The 22,777-nt window shown below is 42.8% G+C and overlaps 1 protein-coding gene across 2 annotated transcripts; it reads right to left on the bottom strand.

The window, feature by feature from the left end:
* Positions 1-5,891: 5,891 nt before the first annotated feature.
* On the bottom strand, positions 5,892-14,541 carry agtrap (angiotensin II receptor-associated protein). Of its 2 annotated transcripts, XR_003670741.1 has the most exons (6): positions 14,353-14,541; positions 13,810-13,844; positions 13,529-13,637; positions 11,740-11,950; positions 8,366-8,512; positions 6,459-6,596 (listed from the first exon to the last, which is right to left on the bottom strand). XR_003670741.1 is itself a non-coding variant. In XM_028407328.1 (5 exons), the coding sequence occupies exons 1-5, from the start codon at positions 14,377-14,379 to the stop codon at positions 6,472-6,474; spliced, it is 507 nt and encodes a 168-aa protein (XP_028263129.1). In that variant the 5' UTR covers positions 14,380-14,541; the 3' UTR covers positions 5,892-6,471. The 2 variants fall into 2 exon arrangements, 1 of the variants encoding a protein (XP_028263129.1); XM_028407328.1 differs by lacking the exon at positions 8,366-8,512 and having other exon boundaries at positions 5,892-6,596.
* Between the last annotated feature and the right edge of the window lie 8,236 nt (positions 14,542-22,777).

Genomic DNA, 22,777 nt, shown 5'->3' on the forward strand with positions numbered 1-22,777 from the left:
GTGAAATATATTTCTCCTGGTTTGCCTCTCATCACACGTCAGTGTGTGTGAGGTGAAAGCAGCAGGAGGTTCTTCTCCTGTTTTCTGCTTCTATATATTCCTCATCTTTTAAAGCAGATGTTAAATCTGACTTCAAATTTTCTGCTGTCGATCCAAAAGGAGCTGCTATATATCAAAGGAAGAATCTGAATCTTAAATAATTTCAGGTTCATAGCTGCAGAGCGTGCACTGTGTTTTTTTTTTTATTCTGCCAAGAGAAACATGTTTTACAGCTGAGTCCACCGGAGTAATTCAAGGTGAAACCTCCCCACCTGCTTCCAGCTCAGAAACAGGGACGGCCCTTTATTCTGGGCTCCAGGTAAGGACAATAATGAGAAGCTAGACTGATGGTTTCAGCAAGCAAGAAAAAGGAGAAGGTTATTTACATCACACAGCCAGAGCTAAAGTGGGTTTGTTCAGAGCCGCTGCTTCGCGGGAAATATTGGGGTCACGTTGGCCTTAAGGAACAGTCCTGCTCTGCAGAGAGAGTCAGAGGTGCAGATTCATTAAAAATACATTTGTGACAGCAGAGTAACAAATGGCTGTGCCTCTGCTTTGGTCCTGTACTCCCTCCCCGTGGTCATTCATCATCTGCACTCATCGAACTATCGGGCTCATGCTCGCTGTTCATTATTCTACCGCTGCCTCACCTATACGGTGTGAGGAGGGAATTAAAAGTGCAGAGAGGTTATTTCACTGTTTCACACATCAAATATTACATTTTTTTTTTAAATCTTCCTGGCACGTTTGGATATAAAGTTTGAAGACAGATGGTTCCTCCTTCATTTCACAGTTGAAGAGCAGAACTCTCTTTTTTTTTTAAAAAAAAATACTGAAATCATCATGCAATGGAGGCAAAACATTAGCAATGGAAGTGAAAGATTAAATGAAAGTTTAATGATCTCTATGGAAAAATTGGGTCACTAAATAAAAGAGTATGACATTAAGATGAATACAGTTAGAGCAAATAGAGCAGATTAAGGATAAAACCACAGATGGTTATATAATGAGGCAGAAAATACAGTTAAAAAATCATCATTATGCTGCATAGAAAATTATACTACTCTAATTAGCTTCAAAGATCTGCCAGCCCAAGACAGATTTACAGGTTAATGTATTTTATAAACCATTATATTAAATCATGGATTTCAGTGTAGGGGTCACTGCACATAGGATTAACTGGACTAGGATTAAAAGTCTGGCATTTTAGTTAAAACTCTATTAAAAAAACTGTAAATAATTGATTTTTTTTTTTTAGATTGATTTTAAAGGAGTAGTTTGACATTTTAGGAAATACTTTTATTGGCTTTTTCTATTAGGAATTTGATGAAAAATCAGCTAGCGTAGCATATATTAGCAATGTGTCAGTGAGCTGTAAGACTGGGCAGATTTTTGTTGTTTCCACTGTTTGTGTCAAACTAGAATTAAAGGCATGGATGCTGTGAGTGCTGGGTGGGTGGGGTCAAAGGTCATAGAACAGTAACAGACACTCTCTGCATCTTTGCCTGTTTCTGGATTTCTTGGATATTAATTCTGTTACCCTGTACATTTCTACAGTAGCCCAGAACAGACAAAACACAGATCCAATTAAAATACACCCAAAAAAATATTATTAACATTATGGGATGAAACTGGGCTGATGTCAGTTTGGTGTTTCTGGGCCTTTATATGAACGCGGTGGCCTCTAGTGTTACAGAATAAATATACAGTTTCTGACTATCCTGTCACTTTATAGTATTAAGTTTCCTCTGGTTTAGTTCATGACTTTTCATGTTACCTTTTTTAAACATTTGTTTGCTCCTCTCTCTCTCCTCTCATTGTGAATAAACGGATGTGATCTGCGTGTGACACAAAGGTCTTTAAATTCTCATCATGCACATGCAGATTCTCTAATTGTTGCACCCAGACTGATGATGGGCTCTGAAGTAGAATAATGGATTCTGAAGCAGATTAATGGATTTATCTGTTCAAATCTTCTCTTTGTTTGTTTTTTTTACACAGAATCTGTTGAAGAAAAGAAGTTTTATTTGTTTTTTACTTTGTTCCATTTTGATTCTAACAAATAAAAACAATCAGCCATTAGGTGTTGTGATTTGCTGACACCACCCTTCTCTGCTGCTGGCTGCTGTGGACTGGAGTGTAATAGGAATCAATTTTGATGGCGTTATCAGCGGTGACAGATGCACGAAGCTGCGGTGTGAAAAGGTCAAGGGTTGTGAGTGTCCTCCCTCAGGGACTCAGGATGCTTGAGGCATAAAACTGTCATTGCCTAATCAATTTCACGTCAACACTTTTTAATCTTTGGGGGCTTGTGGGGGTTTCCTGTAGCTGATGGTCACTGAGCAGCAGCAGCAGCAGGCTGCAGGTGGGGGTTACTTTATCTTTACCAAGAGCAACCAGGGCCAGAGAACCTTTCTGCTCTGTACCTAAACCCAATTAGAGACATGGAGGCCAAAGCATGTCAATATTCTTCATCACTGGCTGCCCCCACGCTGTATAATTATCCCAGGAGTCATCGCCAAGGGTTTCAGTTTGACCCCAGCTGCTCTCAGGGTCATATTTACACTCTCATCCTCTCTCCATGGAATATGTCAAGGGTATAACATGCTGTTTGTCTTTGTATTTAATTATTAATAAATATAGATGGAAAGTCTAGTTAAAATACAAAAGTAACACATACATAGATTCCCTGCAGCCGTACAGTTTGAATCATGGGACATGGATTAAAAAGTGACAAAGAGAATGAATAATACAAGAAACCTGCCACAGATTTGAAGTTATGATCCTATTTGTAGGATGTATCTTCTGCACCAAATCCCCTGTGAAGCTGTATGCTGTGGAATAATTCTGTATAAAAAATATGAAGGCTTTTCTCAGGAATAAACATCATAAATTCTTTAAAAAAAAATCTATTGCCCAATTTAATTTTCAGAAATATTGGTCAGCCCAAGATGCTGAAAAAATAAGAGGTTTCTTAGAAGGCTGCGCGCCTGACGCCCACACGTTCATTCTTTCAGCAGCTCTCTGGGGATTGTCTCTAATACAATAACAGAGCTGACAAATTGAGTTCCTTTTATTGCATCGAACCACAACGGCAGCGAGTGAGCGTGTCCTTGACTCGCAGGAATCACAGGTGTGAGCCTGAGGATGTGTCAAACCTGCATGCATGCAGGACTCAGGAGAGGCCGCCCAGCAGCTCCTTATTAATCAACAGCTTGTTGAGCTGCCGGACACATAACGCCTCCTTCTCTGCACCTTCAACCCCCACCATGCTTTTTTTTCTCTCTCTCTCTCTCTTCACAGCCTCCTTCTCTGATCAGAGGCTTCTTACAAATTAACCATTAACACAGGTAATTAAGTCCTCTGCCAGGTGCTATACAAGTGGAAAGAAAGATAAATGGAGCAGCAGGGCCAGGGATAAAAATAACTCAGTGAATATTTGGAGAAATAATCATGTTACACTTCTGTTGTCTAAGTTGGAATTATTCAAGCATGCAGTAAATATATCCTCATTGTGTATTAAAAATGTAGATGACAGGATTTGTAGCATGTTCTGTTGTTGAAATGAAGAACTAACAACAGGCCTTGAATCCAGGAGTCACCCTGATGCAAACAATTAAATGCAACCTGCCAAAAACTCATCAGAAGCGAATAAAAGTTATCAATGATCAAAAATGATTGGCTGAACGTTACAACAGCTCCACATAATTGTGCTTCTTAAAGGTAGGGTAGGAGATTTTGAAAACTCAGTGAGAGTCAGCCAGATTTAGAAAGTAAACACACGCCCCTTTCTCTCGGAGCTCACCCCGAAGCCACGCCTCCAATCACATGGACGCGCATTACCTGAAGACGAGCTGCGGTCTGTGACTACAGCCATCATGCACGTACCTCTCTGGTGCGCGCAGAGCAGGAAGAGAGTGACAACCAGCCAATACTCCACGCAGGGTCCACCCGGAGGATTGGCTGATGTTTTTAGCGTTTTATAGCTTCCATAGATGATTCATATTCTTCGTTTTAGAGCGAAACTGCCGAACTAATTGGTTTCTATCGGATTGTAAAGAGAATTTACACTAATTTAACAAAAAGTGCATCAGAATGAAATCTCCTACCCTACCTTTAAGTTCCTACAACAAGGCAGATGGAGGTGAATTTTGAACAGCTTCTTCATGTGTGAGCTGCTTCAAGATTATGTTTATGTAGAGATCGTGATTTGGCTGAAAACATGCTTTCATAACATTAAATGCTTTTTAAAAAACTCTCATTTGCCCCCAACAACATATACACAGTACTAAATGTGTGCAGCAGTCATTTCAAAGGCCCTGACACTTCTGTAACAAATGATTTAATGTACCCTGAGTGCTACAAGCTGCAGCCAGTGTGTATGAATGTAAACGTGTGTGTTTGAATGTGTAATAGACGGTTGCTGCAGGGGTAGAATTTCCATTCAGGCGTTCTGAAAAGGCCCACGAGGCTCTACCAGGGCTCTCAGCTCAAGGGCTTACAGCTCTGCTGCCTACACACCTGAGGACAATAGACCGCTGAAGCTAACCAGAGTTCCAATGAAAGCATCCAGGGACAGAAACCTTGACTGCAAGTTCACAATCTGCGTGTTACTACTTTGATAGTTGATGTAATTTACTGAGGAACAGTTGTTTTCACCAGAGGCAGAATATGAAAATCAGGTGGTTTACATTCACACTAATTACTCCTGTTACACCCGCCATGTGAGCAGCAGAAGACAAATCTCTCACTTCTGACACATTGCCAAGTCAGTTCACTCATCTTATGGTGTAAAAAAAAGCTGAAGGTGAAGCAGCTATGGGAATATGCAGAGCACAACAACAACAACAACAACAACAACAAGAGTACAGCACAGGGACACCAGGAAGATACATGTGCTCTGTGGAAGGATGATACAGAGATCACACAGGTGTGTGATTAAGGAGGACAACGTGACAACATGCAGAGCAGGGGTTAATCACATGAATGTTAACCTGTCAATCTTTATAAGATACATTTTCAAATCAGAAGCGAACTGTACGGACGCTGTGCTGGTTTCAGACCACACTACAAACATGTCAGGTTAGCAGCCTTTCACTGCTGTTTACCATCTATTCTTGCAGTATTGCCTTTATAAGGCAGAGGAATGTTTGTTCTGTTATCAGAAACCTGAAAGACTTGTCGTTAAAAATGATGCGTGAGATCGCCGAGTGTAAAAACTGTTTTGATGTCACTTTTGTGATGTGATACTTCACAACATGGATAAAAACCTGCTGCAAATCAGCCTGATTAGCTGTGTTACAACAAGGCGTGTTTGTATGAAATATCTGAGTCACTGTCATTTTTATTTACACTCTAATTTACTTTTTTTTATTTACACTGTTTCTGAAGAGGGTATTTGTCAAAAAAATGATCTGTGCGCACATTAAACAGTGCAACAAAGTGCACACTTTACTCACTTTACTGCAGGCTGTTGTAACTCACACTGTGATCCAGGCTGCTCACGTATCCATACTGTTACCACATCTGCGTTCTGTAAAATGATCGTCATGGTTTCAAAACAGGAACTTATTTCAAAAGGAGGAACTGAGCCCGACTGACACATTACACAATTTGCACACTAATACTGAGAGTGCACACTTCATTAAAGGCTCCGATGGATGATGGGTGAGGCGAACACAAAGTTTGTGAAACTGTCTCACATTAGAACAGTGATTTATTGAGCTTATACTGTAAACACAATACCAAAGAGTTTATGGTGTCTAGATGCTAATGAAGAGACGTCAGTTTTTGTTTTTCACACACATTTTTCTAGAGTCAGCATCGAGCTTGGAAGGAGAAGCCCCATCACATTCCAACAATACTACAAATTTAATTATCCATCCTAATTTCACTACATGGGAGACTTACATGTGCATACAAAATCCATAATTACAGTGGCGGATATGTTAGAAGTCTTACTTTGCATAGATTTTAAACATGTATGAGAACAAAGGCCTGTAACGCAGCAGCTCACACTTGCTGAAAAAGTACGAAGACTTGGCTTCTGAGGGACATCAGTGACATTCACCTCCATGAACAGTCCAGCATTTTAAACACTGCTGTACAGAATAACTGTAAACAAGCATGTCTGAAAGTGCAACATGTGTAAAACTGACTCACTGGGTGAAAAGTAACAAAACATACCAGCTCCAATCTACACCTGTCCACTAAGATGAGCAGGTTGTAACAACAGCATCAGATTTTCTCTGTATTGAATCAGCAGTGATGTGCCAGCTCAGCACAAAATAAAATAAAAAGGGGTTTAATTCTGTTTTAGATTTACTCAAATAACAGTTTTAGTGCAGCACTCTGCAGGGGTGGGGGGGTTGACTGTAAAAATGTGTCCTTTCGCTGCACTGCTGGAAGAAATCGTTTTGACCGCGGCTCCTCTCAGTACGTACGGGCCCCCGGTTTGCTGTCCTGGGCCTGGTTGAATGGGTTTGCAGAGCTGGAGGACTCGTCCTGCTGGTCAATGGACTGATAGGCGTCTCTGTTTCGTGATACAGATGGGAAACCTGCAGAGACAAGTCAGAAGTCTTCAACATGCACAAAGCCCGCTGTGCAAATGTTTAATTTTCAGTCATATCACAAGTTCTGGAAGTTCTCTGGAAGAGATGAAGACAGAAACTGCAGCTACTTGGATGACCCCCCCCCCCCCCCCCCCCCCAAAAAAAAATCTTTTTTAAAACATGTTTACAGTCTAACCCTTGCAAAGAAATTAAGAAAATGGAAGTTCAGTTTCATGTTACCCAATAAACTAAAGTTTTCATATTTAAAGGCATGACTGCTTTGAGGAACAGGTGCCGCTGTCTCAGATCTGCATGCTCTGTTGTTTACAATCCTCCCATTCACTGTATATGTAAGCAGTATCATAACATTCATTGGCTTTCTGCTCCTTATTTGCATTGAACTGAGGCTATTTTATGCAAATAAGCACCTTTACTTGACACCTCTATGAACCCTCTCAGATGACCGAGCTCCTCAACCTTCCCAAGGTAGAGTCTTGCCAGCCTGGAACAGCAACACTGAGGCTTCACCTCTCAGCCTGTATTCTGGTTCCTTTTTTTCAAGATGGCAGCATCCATAGAGGAGATATTTTGGTGTCTGTTTGATTGTACAAGCTCATCCAGAGTATCTGTAGCTGCATTGTGCCTCCATTCAGAGTTTGTGCCTTCAGCCGGAGTTTGCAGCTGACAAGATGGTGATGGTGTCAACACACTGAGCTTCAAAACCCATCTCCAGAAAATCTACAGCATGGGTCACAGACGGTTTATCCATCTTTACCTAGAGGCAGCCATCTTCCCCCCTCACACAAAGATTCATGACACAGGTAAGCAGATTTGTTATCCTGACTGGACCATCTGGCTGCCTCTGGACATATACAGAGCCAACAGTAAAGCACATGCTGCCACTGATGACTGAGAAAGCAGATATGTTATTATTCAGAACTCTTCTTTGAGTGCTGCAGAAATTTCTCCAATTTCATCACTACTGATTTTCAGACCCACCGCTGTCTGATTAGCTCCTTGTGCTGTGGTTATTTATGAGGAGGCCACCGGGACCGTCAATGGTCCGAGTATGAAAAATCTCCAGCAGCTTCTGTCAGCAGTCAAACAAGTAGCCCAGATTCTAGTACACACACACACGTTCCTGGGTGTATTACACCTTCTGCAAACATGCTGTTTTATGAAGGGCATAAACATCTTATAGGACTTCATGTGATGCTCAGCAACAAACAGCTCTGACTCGGACACGGTCAGAATATCATTAGAAGTTCAAAGCTGCTGCACGCTCTTCTTTTCTGCGTGACCCAGAGTCCTGTTACTGTGACAAACAAGCACACATACATGCTAATCATACATTTACTTTCACTGCAGGAAAAGTACCTTAAAAGGCGGCGTCACTTTGAGTTAAACTAACCTGTGAGTGCGAACACAACCAGGTCACGTTCATTGTCTATTATAAGTCAACGTTATGTTGACTATAATTAGGCCGATTTTAGAATGTGCACCATCATGCAGCTCTGCTTTATGCAAACAGAATGCACAAACACAAATGAGGTGTCTGGAGACTCTCTCTCTCTGAATAAATCATAACTGTAGATGCAAACTTGCAGAAACATATAAACACATAGAATACAACAGACATGTACACACACACACAGACAGACACTGACAAACACAGGGTGGGGACAGACAGATGACAAGGACAATGGATAATAATAATTAGGAAGGAAGTGGAAGTTTATTTCTTTGTGTTTGTCCAGCAGAGTTTGTGATCTTACTTCATCCATGTGTGGAAGAGGATGGAAGAGGATGGTTGAGAAATAGTAAAAAAAAATTAAAAAAAGACAGGAATCAATAACGGCGGCCAATAAAGGCACTGTCAGCACTGTCCGTAGTGCACCGACTGTCCACAGAGGTCTCTAAGTCTGAGAGGTCAAAGGTCAGCAGAAGAGAAGAGAAGAGAAGAGAAGAGAAGAGAAGAGAAGAGAAGAGAAGAGAAGAGAAGAGAAGAGAAGAGAAGAGAAGAGAAGAGAAGAGAAGAGAAGAGAAATAAATCATCACAGGAAACAACACGAGACAACAGAGGAAAAACAACAGTGAAGCAAGTGCAGTTTGAAACAACATACAAGGAAAGACAGGGAAATGTAGGTGTTGACACACCAGGATAACACATTCATTCAGAGTTCAGGTACAGTTCATAATGGTTATAGAATTGTAAAATTCATGGACAGGAGCAGCTGCAGTTAGTTCCTTTTCGACTCCATGAGTTAGTGGAAAAGTCTGTCTGTGCCTGACTGTTTAACGTCTTAAAGTGACATGTAGGAACTTAAGAAATGAGCATTTGAAGGCTAACACAACGCAACAAGAAAATTCTGCATCCATGACCCCCGATCCCACACAACAGAAATCCCACCTCTCCTACAGAACCTTATTTCAGACATGCGCTCTCTTAAATTATAAAAGGCATTTTTACAAGCTTACAAAGACAGTGAGGTCTTACTTAGATGAACTAAATAGTTTTTCTCCCACAAAGCACTATATACACAAAGGTATGTGGACAGCCAGCCACAACATGTGTGTGCCAGTGTCCATTTCTCCGGTAGCTGTCCAGCCCGTTGAGCATTTCTAGGTCTGATGAAGGGTGGTGAAGTCAGGCATCCAGTGGCCTTCACATCAAGATGGCTTTTTTGGGCCATGTTGAAACAGGAAGTGGACAAACACACAAAGGTGTCATGTAAATCCTCATCCTGTGCTCTAAAGCTGCAACTGTTAGCGAATGAATGGATGCTTAGAACATATTTCCAGACATCTTCCACTAAGAAAGCAGGAGACTCTTAACTTGCCAATAACTTAGCATTTAGAGTGTTAGCCTGACATTAGTCCTTTACTGTTGTGCCGAGTGCTTTGCTTAGTTTTGCGCTACCTATGTCCTATCTCAATTTGTATTTTATTTTTACTCATTTAATTCAGTGTGGCACAGCTGTACTACCTTTTGATTGCTGCACTGCCTGTTCTATGTGCCCTTTAACTACCCCCTGGGGACAAATAAAGATTTTTTAATTTGAAAAATTGAATTTAAATTTAAAAACAGACCAGTAAGTTTCCATGTCTGCACGAATGTTGTAAACACAGAAGTGGAGACCCGTCACCCACTGTAGCAGCTGATCAGCCAGGTATGCTACACTGCATGGCTAACATTACAGCAGACAAACATTCCCTAAAACTCCACTAACTTGGCCATGAGGTTTTACTTCATAGTAATTATCTTTCCCCTGTGTATCAAACATGTGAAGCTAATACACACACAACAGGACAGTGAATACCTGAATCAATGCATGTGTGCCTGATTGTCAGTTTCCCAGAGTGCTCGGTGCAGCAGGGAGCTGTGTCGGTGCCAGCTATGCAATCAGACAGCAATTAAAACACACATTGTCTGACGCTAATATGAACAGTTTTTATCAGTCACCACGCAACGTGATGCGTGTACCTGCTGTGTGAGTGTGGCGGTAAAGTTAAAAAAACCACACAGAGAGTAGATTCATCAATATTCATTTCAATTCCAAACAATCACAAGATGAAGATTTTGTCAAGTGCAGATTTTGGGTCATAATGCAGAGGAAATTAAATCTCTTTCTCTCAGTGTGAACTGGTGTAAATTATTATGTTAAAATGTTCATTTTAAGGAGGCAAACACAGAGCAGGCAAGAAAGACTCAATAGCCTTGCACGGATCTATTCTCACTGCTCCCATCTCGACAAATGATGAATACAACAGCTTCTGGTTAATCCATACAGATGAAGCAACGAGGAACATTTTCAGGGATTTAAGACTTCACAGCTCAGTGGGATTTCTAATGGAAAAGCTCTCTGCAAGTCTACAAATCAATGGCCACACACGGTTGATCAAAGAACACATCTCGGGTATCGCCCGGACCACTCAGTGCACTTATCAGCTGTTTGTCCACACATGCAGCTATAAACTCTGGGCACTGTCTGCTCCTGCATCAGGCCTGTGCTATTTCAGTCTCTGTGTGCTATCATGGCAGATCATTTTCAGCCTGCACGAGTTATTAAGTTCATCCATGCGGCATAAACTGGTGGCCAGGATAACACACTAATGTTATAAACTACTCATGGAGAAAAGAAGAATGAGGGTTTCTTTGCTCTGTTCAGACATTTTTTTTTGCTACATTTAAAAGTCTTGTGACTGTAACTAATGAGTTTGACGGTGGAAACATCTGCCGTTGGTTTAGAGTCTTTCCGTGTTTGTGCCGCACTTGGCAGGCCTTTCATGACAAACAGCATAAAACAACATCTCCAGCTTTGGTCACACTCAGATGTCTAGATCTGTCTTGTGAGGGAGGAACCACAGATACTGCTTCAAAAATGAGAACAGAACATGTATGACAGTTTAACTGCTGGTCAAAATGACATTAGGAAAGCTGAAATTGATTTTCACTGCACAAATTCCAGAAGAGTGAACCAGTTCTAAACTGTAAAAATTCCTCTTAATGGCTGCAAATCAACACGGTGCTGTGACAAGCCTCCTTCAAATGTAAAGCAGTAAACTCTGCAAACAAACTGCCTGTGTTATCATGCAGTCTGTTATTTCTAAGGAGTGCACCGTTGCCATGTATAACAGGCCGTTGCTCTGCAGAGGATCACATTACACTGTTGGGATGAATGTGCGATTCTGATTGGTCAATTGCAGCATTATTTCTGAACAACACTCTGTGCCTGTCTGATCACTGGGATTGATCGCTTTCAATTCACTACAGAAATAAATTTTAGGTAATATCTATATTCTGTATTACATTGTTGGTGCATTTTCTGCTGTAGCTGCAAAAATAACATTGATTAAAACAAACAAGATGATTTTGACACATTCAGTAGCGTGTATTACACACAGTGCAGCCTCTAGTATGATGAAGCATCTGATGCTACGGTGGTGGTATGAAATTTTGCTTAGGGCCCCATAAAGGCTTAGGCCGGCCCTGCTTTATGGCCTGAAAATATCTCTGAGGGACACAAACCCTGAACTAAGACAGAGCGCAGGTTTTTTTTTTTTGGTTTTGCACCTATGCTCACGACATCCTGGGAACATCCACAAACTTCTCACACGGCTGTTCTTTAGTTATCTGGTGCCATCTTACCAAAGTTGACGTTGTATTCTCCTCCTCGTTCGCGGTACATCTGGTAGACAAAGAAGCAGGATGCAGGTTTGAGCAGCAGGTTGAGGATGGCCATCCCCGCGCTGAAGCGGAAGACATCGCGTGCCCTTTCTGCTGCAAACTCACTCAGCGGGTAATAGATTCCAAAATGGATGATGTCAGTCAATATTGTAACAGTCATGCCCATCAGAAACTGCAGGGAGACAGAGTGGAGTTATATACCTGTGATTGTACCACAGGGATAAGAGAAAGAAGGAAATAGGATTGTGGTTAAACACACAGACAGCGCTGAAGAGCCGGAAATGTTTTTTCCACTTTCACAATAAACAAGACAGCCAACTGTCTGTAAAAGCCAAAAAGAAGGAGGAGCCAGGAGTTAAAGCTGTATTGATGATGATGATGAAGGAAAGCTAATTCTAAATATTAAATAAATTACTTACACTACTTAATCCTACTTAGTAAGCTCTTGCTTGACAGACCCTGCAGATGAGTGACCGTGACATTAGACTGCACTGTACACAAGGCAAAAGGCTGCCATAAATTTCAGATTCAATCCAGTGACAGTCAGAATCCATCACTGTCAAAGCTGTCAATAAGAGAGGAGCTGCGCAGCATTCTCCGGGTACACTTAAAACCCTTCAAAGCACCAACCCCTCAAAGAGAGTCCGTAACTGCGGTTTTGATCAGTCTCATAGACTTCAGGTGGATCCGTGCTTTGTACATTGATGTCTATTTCAGAGGTAGAATTCTGTGGAAAGGAAACCTTTTTCTCACTCTTGCAGAAAATCAGCACAATTGCAGCACCAAATCTCCTCCAAATCTCTCTCAGCTAAGACATCAGGCTCAGAACAGCCTTCTTTGACAGATGGAAACACCTAAGGTAGAGTCCTCATCTCTGTACATTTATATGAGATTATTGTGCTCTCTAAAATGCCTCTCTATGCTCACTCCACAACCTCTCTGGGAAAACGCCTATCATGGAAGCATGAGTCATGACTCCACAGTTTGGGCCTTGAAAGTTTTAAAATAAGAGACGGACTAAATCCCTTTTCATACTCAAGGAATAAAACCCCTAAATGGGGGTTTAGGGAAAAACGGCTGCATTGATCGGTAGCCTCTGCAACATTTTAAGCAGCTCTTGAACATCATTCTAAACACATTCGTAATAAAATGAAGCTCTGGAGCTTTTTGTCTGCTCTACCACTGTCCGAAAAAGGCAAATCGCCTGTCTAAAAACACAATATATGGTTGGCTGCATTGAAAGAGACATGTGAGAAAGAAAGGGAAACTCATCTACCACTGGAAAAGTGGCCTGGTGGGTTAACAGCCCACACACACACATACCATATATAGAAAAAAAACATGAAACACACACTAATATCTGGGTTTTATCATTAGTGAAAAAAGGCTAAACAGGCATTCACTCCCAGGTCAAACACCTCTGCAGTTGTCGCTGGTATTAATGGTAAACATCACACACACATGCATTTTTGCAGCAGTGATATTTTTGCTGTTTTAGTTTCAGATTCCATCAATCGCAACAGCATGTGAGTTTAAAGAGGGACTAAAACAAAAGGATCACAGTCGCTGGGCTTCTTGCTAATCTGAACTGCTGGCTCCTGGTGTAGCAGCTAATGTACTCTGTGTTGAATTAAGGAAAGGCTATCATTCTCAGAGGGATGTTTACAGATCGTCCCAGATTCCACAGAGAAACAGGTTAGCACGGCTACATCCTGTATGTGTCACATGATGTCAAAGACAAAATACTCACCATGAGCACAGCATCAATCGAGTCCCTCTGTGCAATCGCCCAGACTCCAACCGCCAGGACGCTAAAGTTTCCCCACGCAAAGGAGATGGGCAGCCACGCCATGCATCCCCTGGATGGAGAGACACAGTTCACAGATTGTTGTTCCCCACATTCTCATGCAGTCACAGTGTGTTTGAGTGGACAGAAGTGAAAGGAGCAGGCCTGAATAATCAGGAGTGGGAGCCAAAAGAGGAGAGAAATTCCTCAGGTTTATGAAGAAAAAAATACGTGATCACACTCACCATACTGTAAGCAGCCAGTGCACCAGAACGATGGCCTGGAAAAGAGAGGGAAAGAAGCTTTTAGACCTTTAAAACTGTTCTCTGAAGTTTAAAAACAGCAGGATATTTATGGTCAATTAAAACATTATTAAAAGATAAGAATTGGTCAGTCAGAGCTTTCTCTTTGTCAAGTTAAACTGAATAATTTGGGATACTGTGTGTTATTTTTACCCTGGAAAACCCAGCTTTGACTTCACAAATCAGAAATGTCTCCACTGCTCAGAGTGAGTGTTCCTGCCAGCTTTTCTGATCTTTTAAGGGCTTGTGTGACCCATTTTTAACACTTAGGAAATAGCACTAAATGTTTTCCATTCATGCTGTGACTCATTAACAAAAGCACTCCTGCTTGATCACTTAAACTTGAGTGATATTATAGATTTTGAAGCCTGTAAATACTTCAGCATTGCTTTCAGAGGAGGGTGATTACCACACAGAGGAACTACCAACCAGAACATATAATTTACCACAGCTCAAACACACACATATCACAACACATGAACTCACCTTTAGATTTATAGCAGGGATTTCCATAATAGGCTGTTTGGTAGAAGCAGCTCCTCCTTGATCCGATTCACTGTTTCAACTTGTTGAAAAGCTGCATGAAAAAACGCCAGTTTTCTTCTTTCTCAAACTTCTCTTCTCCTCCTTCTCCTCTCAGCGCAACCTGCAAACACAGGCCATGTGACAGCAGCCTGACTGTTTCCCATGTGACTCCCCTGCTCCCCCTCCTCCTCCTCCTCCTCCTCTTCCTCCTGCTACCACTTCAGCCTTTCAGCCTCACCACCAGCCACATGAGGATCAACACTGATCACGGCTGAGCGTCGTGTCCCTGCAGGGCTTCACTACGAAGGATCAGGAATGTGAAACTGTGAAAACTGTGCGGTTTCTCAGTGAAGCCTTTTAGCTTTTATTTTTTTTAGAAGTAGAACATAACACAACCAATCATATATCAGCAGGATGATTGATGGAGGCGTTTGATAACCATCAGCAGTAATTTAAATCATTGTTTTAAAAACATTTTACAAGAAGAACCGTTCCTTTCTGCCGTCGCCATTTTCGGTTACCATGGCGACGCGTAGGAAATGATACGATTGGACAAATATGCACCTGTACAACTTAAAACGTTCATTCTAGTTAGTGGGCCAATGCCCTAGGGCAGAGCCTATTGTAAAGCCGCAGGCTTTACAATAGGCTCTGCCCTAGGGCATTGTTCCACTATTACTATTGCTCATACTTATTAGTGGGCCAATGCCCTAGGGCAGAGCCTATTGTAAAGCCGCAGGCTTTACAATAGGCTCTGCCCTAGGGCATTGTTCCACTATTACTATTGTAAATACTTCTTCTTATTATTATTCTCCATCTTCCGGACAATTTTTCGGCGCGTAACTAGTCCCGCAGCTTTTGCGCCAGCGACCTGAAACTTTCACAGAACGTCCGGCCATATCGGGAATGGTGTGCTATGACTTTTCTTTCCGTTCCGACGTACGGTTTTCGCGTTATTCGCAAAAAACCAGTGGGCGAACGACATAGACGGTGAATGGGGAGAGCGAGAAAAAAAGGCAAAAAACCCCAAAACCGGGGTCTCTTTGAGTCCACATAGCGCCGGCATACTGTCACCTACAGACATGATTTTCGTTTTAAACGAATCAGCACAAGTAGACCTACATCTTTTCTATATACATGTGTGCTTGAATTTTGCTTAGTTTAGGAGATTTGGCAGTTTACGTTTTGACGTGGTTTTGGAACATTTTTCTCTCTCTCCGCTAGAGTGGGATGATGTCACGCACTCTAGATTTTCAAGTTTTTCCAAAAACAAAAAAAAAGGTAAACTACTTTAATTTGTGGCCACACTGTGTGCTCCACATACATAAATATGCTATCAAAACGTAGGGATTTTTGTCCCGGTCAAGCTGGTGCGCCCCTTTTTGTCATGTGACCCACGGTTTTTGGTCAAGTGACCCTCAAGCGAAGGGAGCGCCACTCCCTCCTCCCATCCGCTCCCATGTTAAACTTGGCCAAGATTTCAGATGAAAATCCTGATGGGCAAGGCATTTCTAACCTGCCAGAAAAATCACATACGTCGATCAAAACACATGAATTTGAAAATGGCATTAGTAGACAAGTGCCTGGCGCTCACGGTGAAAGAATTTTTCATCTGTGACTTTTCGTTGTCCAGTAAAAAGAAGTTGTTTGGGAGGCTTTTTCTAGCTGCCTCTGAGTTTTCTCAGAAGCAGCTACAGAGTCTCTGCTCTCTCACTCTGCAACAGAAGGGAGGGGGGTGGGAGGGCCGAGGGGGCCGTTTCCAGGGTAACCTCCACAGGTGCTTTAACTGACTTGGAGGCTTCTCTGATGACATCACCTAACATGGCCGCTCCCATTGACAATGCATTGGGCTCATTCAAACCAATGTAACTAGACTGTATTGATCCATACAGAGGCAGACACACACACCTCTGCAACAGAAGGGGGGCTGGGGGGGTTGAGGCAGCCGTTTCCATGGTAACCTACACAGATGCTCTAACTGACTTGGAGGCTTCTCTGATGACATCACCAAAGATGGCCGCTCCCATTAACAATGCATTGGGCTCATTCAAACCAATGTAATTACACTGCATTGATCCATACATAGGCAGACACACACATACATACACAACCATACAGGAACATACACAACTACACTCACACATGCACACAGACACACACACACACACACACACACACACACACACACACACACACACACACACACACACTGATTTTCAAAATAAAAGCCTCCAAATCATTACACACCTTACTAGGCCTGGCAAACTACACACAAGCCACCCAGAAATATGCAGACACACACTATACACACCTGCCAACACACAGACACACAAACAGGGATTTTCAAAATAAAAGACCCTGCACAATAACAGGATATGGCTGACATTCAGATTTTCAAAATAAAACACTTAAACATGTTTTAACATGCATTGGGGAGTGTCCCCAACCCACCCCCGCACACACACACACTTACACAGACACACACTGATTTTCAAAATAAAAGCCCCAAATTCATTATAGAGCTAACTAGCGCTAGCCACCCCTACAAATTATACATCAAATCGACCGGCTCGGTCAGGAGTACTACCCTCTGAGGTTTGGTGGCGATCGGACAAACGGTATCCGAAAAAATCCCGAAAAACTGCGATCAACCCTCCCCACAGGTATCAAATCACTGTCAAACTTTGAACGCATGCCGTTTGGGCATGCTGTCCCACAGAACCTTCATTCAAAATGTAAAATGTAGGTAAACATTAGACCTCTGACATATTGAGGCGCCATGTCTGTACCACCTACCATATTTACAGGCAAGCCGCTTAAGCAGACCCAACACTCCTCATAGGAAATAATGGAAAAACGGTGACATCCCTAACAAAACCCAGTCAACTTTGGAAGCTTATCAGCCTGGCATGCCTCTACACAGAATATTCATTTTAACTTTAGACAACTCAGAAGTAGTTGGACTTTATCATATTGAGTCCTCATGTTCCTGTCTTTTACCCAACTCCATAAAATAGCAGCCAAAGTTGCATCCACATCTTTAGGATTTCTCCATTCATTCTGAATGCAGCAACTTTGGGCCTATTAAACCTTATATAAAACCAATCAGAAACACTGTAAAACCATGAAATGTCATCAGTGGAGTCGTGCAGATGTGGCAGTGATGGCGGTGTCTTCCAAAAGCATTTATAGGGGGGCGAACCGGCAGCAGAGTGTGGGCGAGCGCGCATTGGCCCACTCAAAATTTCTTGTGAAATTTTCTAGTTAGTGGGCCAATGCCCTAGAGCAGAGCCTATTGTAAAGCCTGCGGCTTTACAATAGGCTCTGCTCTAGGGCATTGTTCCACTATTACTATTGCTCATACTTATTAGTGGGCCAATGCCCTAGGGCAGAGCCTATTGTAAAGCCGCAGGCTTTACAATAGGCTCTGCCCTAGGGCATTGTTCCACTATTACTATTGTAAATACTTATTCTTCTTCTTATTTTCCTTCTTGCGGACAATTTTTCGGCGCGTAACTAGTCCCACAGCTTTTGCGCCAGCGACCTGAAACTTTCACAGAACGTCCGGCCATATCGGGAATAGTGTGCTATGACTTTTCTTTCCGTTCCGACGTACGGTTTTCGCGTTATTCGCGAAAAACCAGTGGGCGAACGACATAGACGGTGAATGGGGAGAGCGAGAAAAAAAGGCAAAAAACCCCAAAACCGGGGTCTCTTTGAGTCCACATAGCGCCGGCATACTGTCACCTACAGACATGATTTTCGGTTTAAACGAATCAGCACAAGTAGACCTACATCCTTTCTATATACATGTGTGCTTGAATTTTGCTTAGTTTAGGAGATTTGGCAGTTTACGTTTTGACGTGGGTTTGGAACATTTTTCTCTCTCTCCGCTAGAGTGGGATGATGTCACGCACTCTAACTTTCCCTGTTTTTTCCAAAACAGAAAAAAAAGGTAAACTACTTCAATTTGTGGCCACACTGGGTGCTCCACATACATAAATATGCTATCAAAACGTAGGGATTTTTGTCTCGGACAAGCTGGTGCGCCCCTTTTTGTCATGTGACCCACGGTTTTTGGTCAGGTGACCCTCAAGCGAAGGGAGCGCCACTCCCTCCTCCCATCCGCTCCCATGTTAAACTTGGCCAAGATTTCAGATGAAAATCCTGATGGGCAAGGCATTTCTAACCTGCCAGAAAAATCACATACGTCGATCAAAACACATGAATTTGAAAATGGCATTAGTAGACAAGTGCCTGGCGCTCACGGTGAAAGAATTTTTCCTCTGTGACTTTTCGTTGTCCAGTAAAAAGAAGTTGTTTGGGAGGCTTTTTCTAGCTGCCTCTGAGTTTTCTCAGAAGCAGCTACAGAGTCTGTGCTCTCTCACTCTGCAACAGAAGGGAGGGGGGTGGGAGGGCCGAGGGGGCCGTTTCCAGGGTAACCTCCACAGGTGCTCTAACTGACTTGGAGGCTTCTCTGATGACATCACCTAACATGGCCGCTCCCATTGACAATGCATTGGGCTCATTCAAACCAATGTAACTACACTGTATTGATCCATACAGAGACAGACACACACACCTCTGCAACAGAAGGGGGGCTGGGGGGGTTGAGGCAGCCGTTTCCATGGTAACCTACCCAGATGCTCTAACTGACTTGGAGGCTTCTCTGATGACATCACCAAAGATGGCCGCTCCCATTAACAATGCATTGGGCTCATTCAATCCAATGTAATTACACTGTATTGATCCATACACAGGCAGACACACACATACATACACAACCATACAGGAACATACACAACTACACTCACACATGCACACAGACACACACACACACACACACACACACACACACACACACACACACTGATTTTCAAAATAAAAGCCTCCAAATCATTACACACCTTACTAGGCCTGGCAAACTACACACAAGCCACCCAGAAATATGCAGACACACACTATACACACCTGCCAACACACAGACACACAAACAGGGATTTTCAAAATAAAAGACCCTGCACAAAAACAGGATATGGCTGACATTGAGATTTTCAAAATAAAACACTTAAACATGTTTTAACATGCATTAGGGAGTGTCCCCAGCCCACCCCCGCACACACACACACTTACACAGACACACACTGATTTTCAAAATAAAAGCCCCAAATTCATTACACAGCTAACTAGCGCTAGCCACCCCTACAAATTATACATCAAATCGACCGGCTCGGTCGGGACTACTACCCTCTGAGGTTTGGTAGCGATCGGACAAACGGTATCCGAAAAAATCCCGAAAAACTGCGATCGACCCTCCCCACAGGCATCAAATCACTGTCAAACTTTGAACGCATGCCGTTTGGGCATGCTTTCACGCAGAACCTTCATTCAAAATGTAAAATGTAGATAAAGATTAGACCTCTGACATATTGAGGCGCCATGTCTGTACCACCTACCATATTTACAGGCAAGCCGGTTAAGCTGACCTAACCCTCCTCATAGGAAATAATGGAAAATTGGTCAGACCCCTAACAAAACCCACTCAACTTTGAACGCTTATCAGTCTGGCATGCCTCTACACAGAATATTCATTTCAACTTTAGACAACTCAGAAGTAGTTGGACTTTATCATATTGAGTCCTCATGTTCATCTGTTTTGCCCAACTCCATAAAATAGCAGCCAAACTTGCATCCACATCTTTAGGATTCCTCCATTCAGAATGAATGGAGAAGCTTAGGGCCTATTAAACCTTATGTAAAACCAATCAGAAACACTGTAAAAGCATGAAATGTCATCAGTGGACTTACTGACATGTGGCAGTGATGGCGGTGTCTTCCAAAAGCATTTATAGGGGGGCGAACCGGCAGCAGAGTGTGGGCGAGCGCGCATTGGCCCACTCAAAATTTCTTGTGAAATTTTCTAGTTAGTGGGCCAATGCCCTAGGGCAGAGCCTATTGTAAAGCCGCAGGCTTTACAATAGGCTCTGCCCTAGGGCATTGTTCCACTATTACTATTGTAAATACTTCTTCCGCTTCTTTATTATTCTCCTTCTTCTGGACAATTTTTCGGCGCGTAACTAGTCCCACAGCTTTTGCGCCAGCGACCTGAAACTTTCACAGAACGTCCGGCCATATCGGGACACCTGTGCTATGACTTTTCTTTCCGTTCCGACGTACGGTTTTCGCGTTATTCGCGAAAAACCAGTGGGCGAACGACATAGACGGTGAATGGGGAGAGCGAGAAAAAAAGGCAAAAAACCCCAAAACCGGGGTCTCTTTGAGTCCACATAGCGCCGGCATACTGTCACCTACAGACATGATTTTCGGTTTAGAGGAATCAGCACAAGTAGACCTACATCTTTTCTATATACATGTGTGCTTGAATTTTGCTTAGTTTAGGAGATTTGGCAGTTTATGTTTTGACGTGGGTTTGGAACATTTTTCTCTCTCTCCGCTAGAGTGGGATGATGTCACGCACTCTAACTTTCCCTGTTTTTTCCAAAACAGAAAAAAAAGGTAAACTACTTCAATTTGTGGCCACACCGGGTGCTCCACATACATAAATATGCTATCAAAACGTAGGGATTTTTGTCCCGGTCAAGCTGGTGCGCCCCTTTTTGTCATGTGACCCACGGTTTTTGGTCAAGTGACCCTCAAGCGAAGGGAGCGCCACTCCCTCCTCCCATCCGCTCCCATGTTAAACTTGGCCAAGATTTCAGATGAAAATCCTGATGGGCAAGGCATTTCTAACCTGCCAGAAAAATCACATACGTCGATCAAAACACATGAATTTGAAAATGGCATTAGTAGACAAGTGCCTGGCGCTCACGGTGAAAGAATTTTTCCTCTGTGACTTTTCGTTGTCCAGTAAAAAGAAGTTGTTTGGGAGGCTTTTTCTAGCTGCCTCTGAGTTTTCTCAGAAGCAGCTACAGAGTCTCTGCTCTCTCACTCTGCAACAGAAGGGAGGGGGGTGGGAGGGCCGAGGGGGCCGTTTCCAGGGTAACCTCCACAGGTGCTTTAACTGACTTGGAGGCTTCTCTGATGACATCACCTAACATGGCCGCTCCCATTGACAATGCATTGGGCTCATTCAACCCAATGTAACTAGACTGTATTGATCCATATAGAGACAGACACACACACCTCTGCAACAGAAGGGGGGCTGGGGGGGTTGAGGCAGCCGTTTCCATGGTAACCTACACAGATGCTCCAACTGACTTGGAGGCTTCTCTGATGACATCACCAAAGATGGCCGCTCCCATTAACAATGCATTGGGCTCATTCAAACCAATGTAATTACACTGCATTGATCCATACAGAGGCAGACACACACATACATACACAACCATACAGGAACATACACAACTACACTCACACATGCACACAGACACACACACACACACACACACACACACACACACACACACACTGATTTTCAAAATAAAAGCCTCCAAATCATTACACACCTTACTAGGCCTGGCAAACTACACACAAGCCACCCAGAAATATGCAGACACACACTATACACACCTGCCAACACACAGACACACAAACAGGGATTTTCAAACTAAAAGACCTTGCACAATAACAGGATATGAGTGATGTGTAGATTTTCCAAATAAAACACTTAAACATGTTTTAACATGCATTAGGGAGTGTCCCCAACCCACCCGCGCACACACACACACTTACACAGACACACAATGATTTTCAAAATAAAAGCCCCAAATTCATTACACAGCTAACTAGCGCTAGCCACCCCTACAAATTATACATCAAATCGACCGGCTCGGTCGGGACTACTACCCTCTGAGGTTTGGTAGCGATCGGACAAACGGTATCCGAAAAAATCCCGAAAAACTGCGATCAACCCTCCCCACAGGCATCAAATCACTGTCAAACTTTGAACGCATGCCGTTTGGGCATGCTGTCCCACAGAACCTTCATTCAAAATGTAAAATGTAGGTAAACATTAGACCTCTGACATATTGAGGCGCCATGTCTGTACCACCTACCATATTTACAGGAAAGCCACCTAAGCTGACCTAACCCTCCTCATAGGAAATAATGGGAAATTGGTCAGACCCCTGACAAAACCCACTCAACTTTGAACGCTTATCAGTCTGGCATGCCTCTACACAGAATATTCATTTCAACTGTTAACTGCTCATAAGGAGTTGAACTTTATCATATTGAGTCCTCATCTTCATCTGTTTTGCCCAACTCCATAAAATAGCAGCCAAAGTTGCATCCACATCTTTAGGATTCCTCCATTCAGAATGAATGGACAATCTTGGGGCCTATTAAACCTTATGTAAAACCAATCAGAAACACTGTAAAGCCATGAAATGTCATCAGTGGAGTCGTGCAGATGTGGTAGTGATGG

The sequence above is a fragment of the Parambassis ranga genome, chromosome 5 (genome assembly GCF_900634625.1).
Source record: "Parambassis ranga chromosome 5, fParRan2.1, whole genome shotgun sequence".
NCBI classification, from domain to species: domain Eukaryota; kingdom Metazoa; phylum Chordata; class Actinopteri; family Ambassidae; genus Parambassis; species Parambassis ranga.

Excerpts from the sequence above, each read along its gene's own strand:
- agtrap (XM_028407328.1), bottom strand. The coding sequence starts at position 14,379 with ATGGAAATCCCTGCTATAAATCTAAAG. Across the intron at positions 13,638-13,809 it reads CACTGGCTGCTTACAGTATG|GGGATGCATGGCGTGGCTGC; the intron begins GTGAGTGTGATC and ends CTCTCCATCCAG. Across the intron at positions 6,597-11,739 it reads AGAATACAACGTCAACTTTG|GTTTCCCATCTGTATCACGA; the intron begins GTAAGATGGCAC and ends TTGTCTCTGCAG.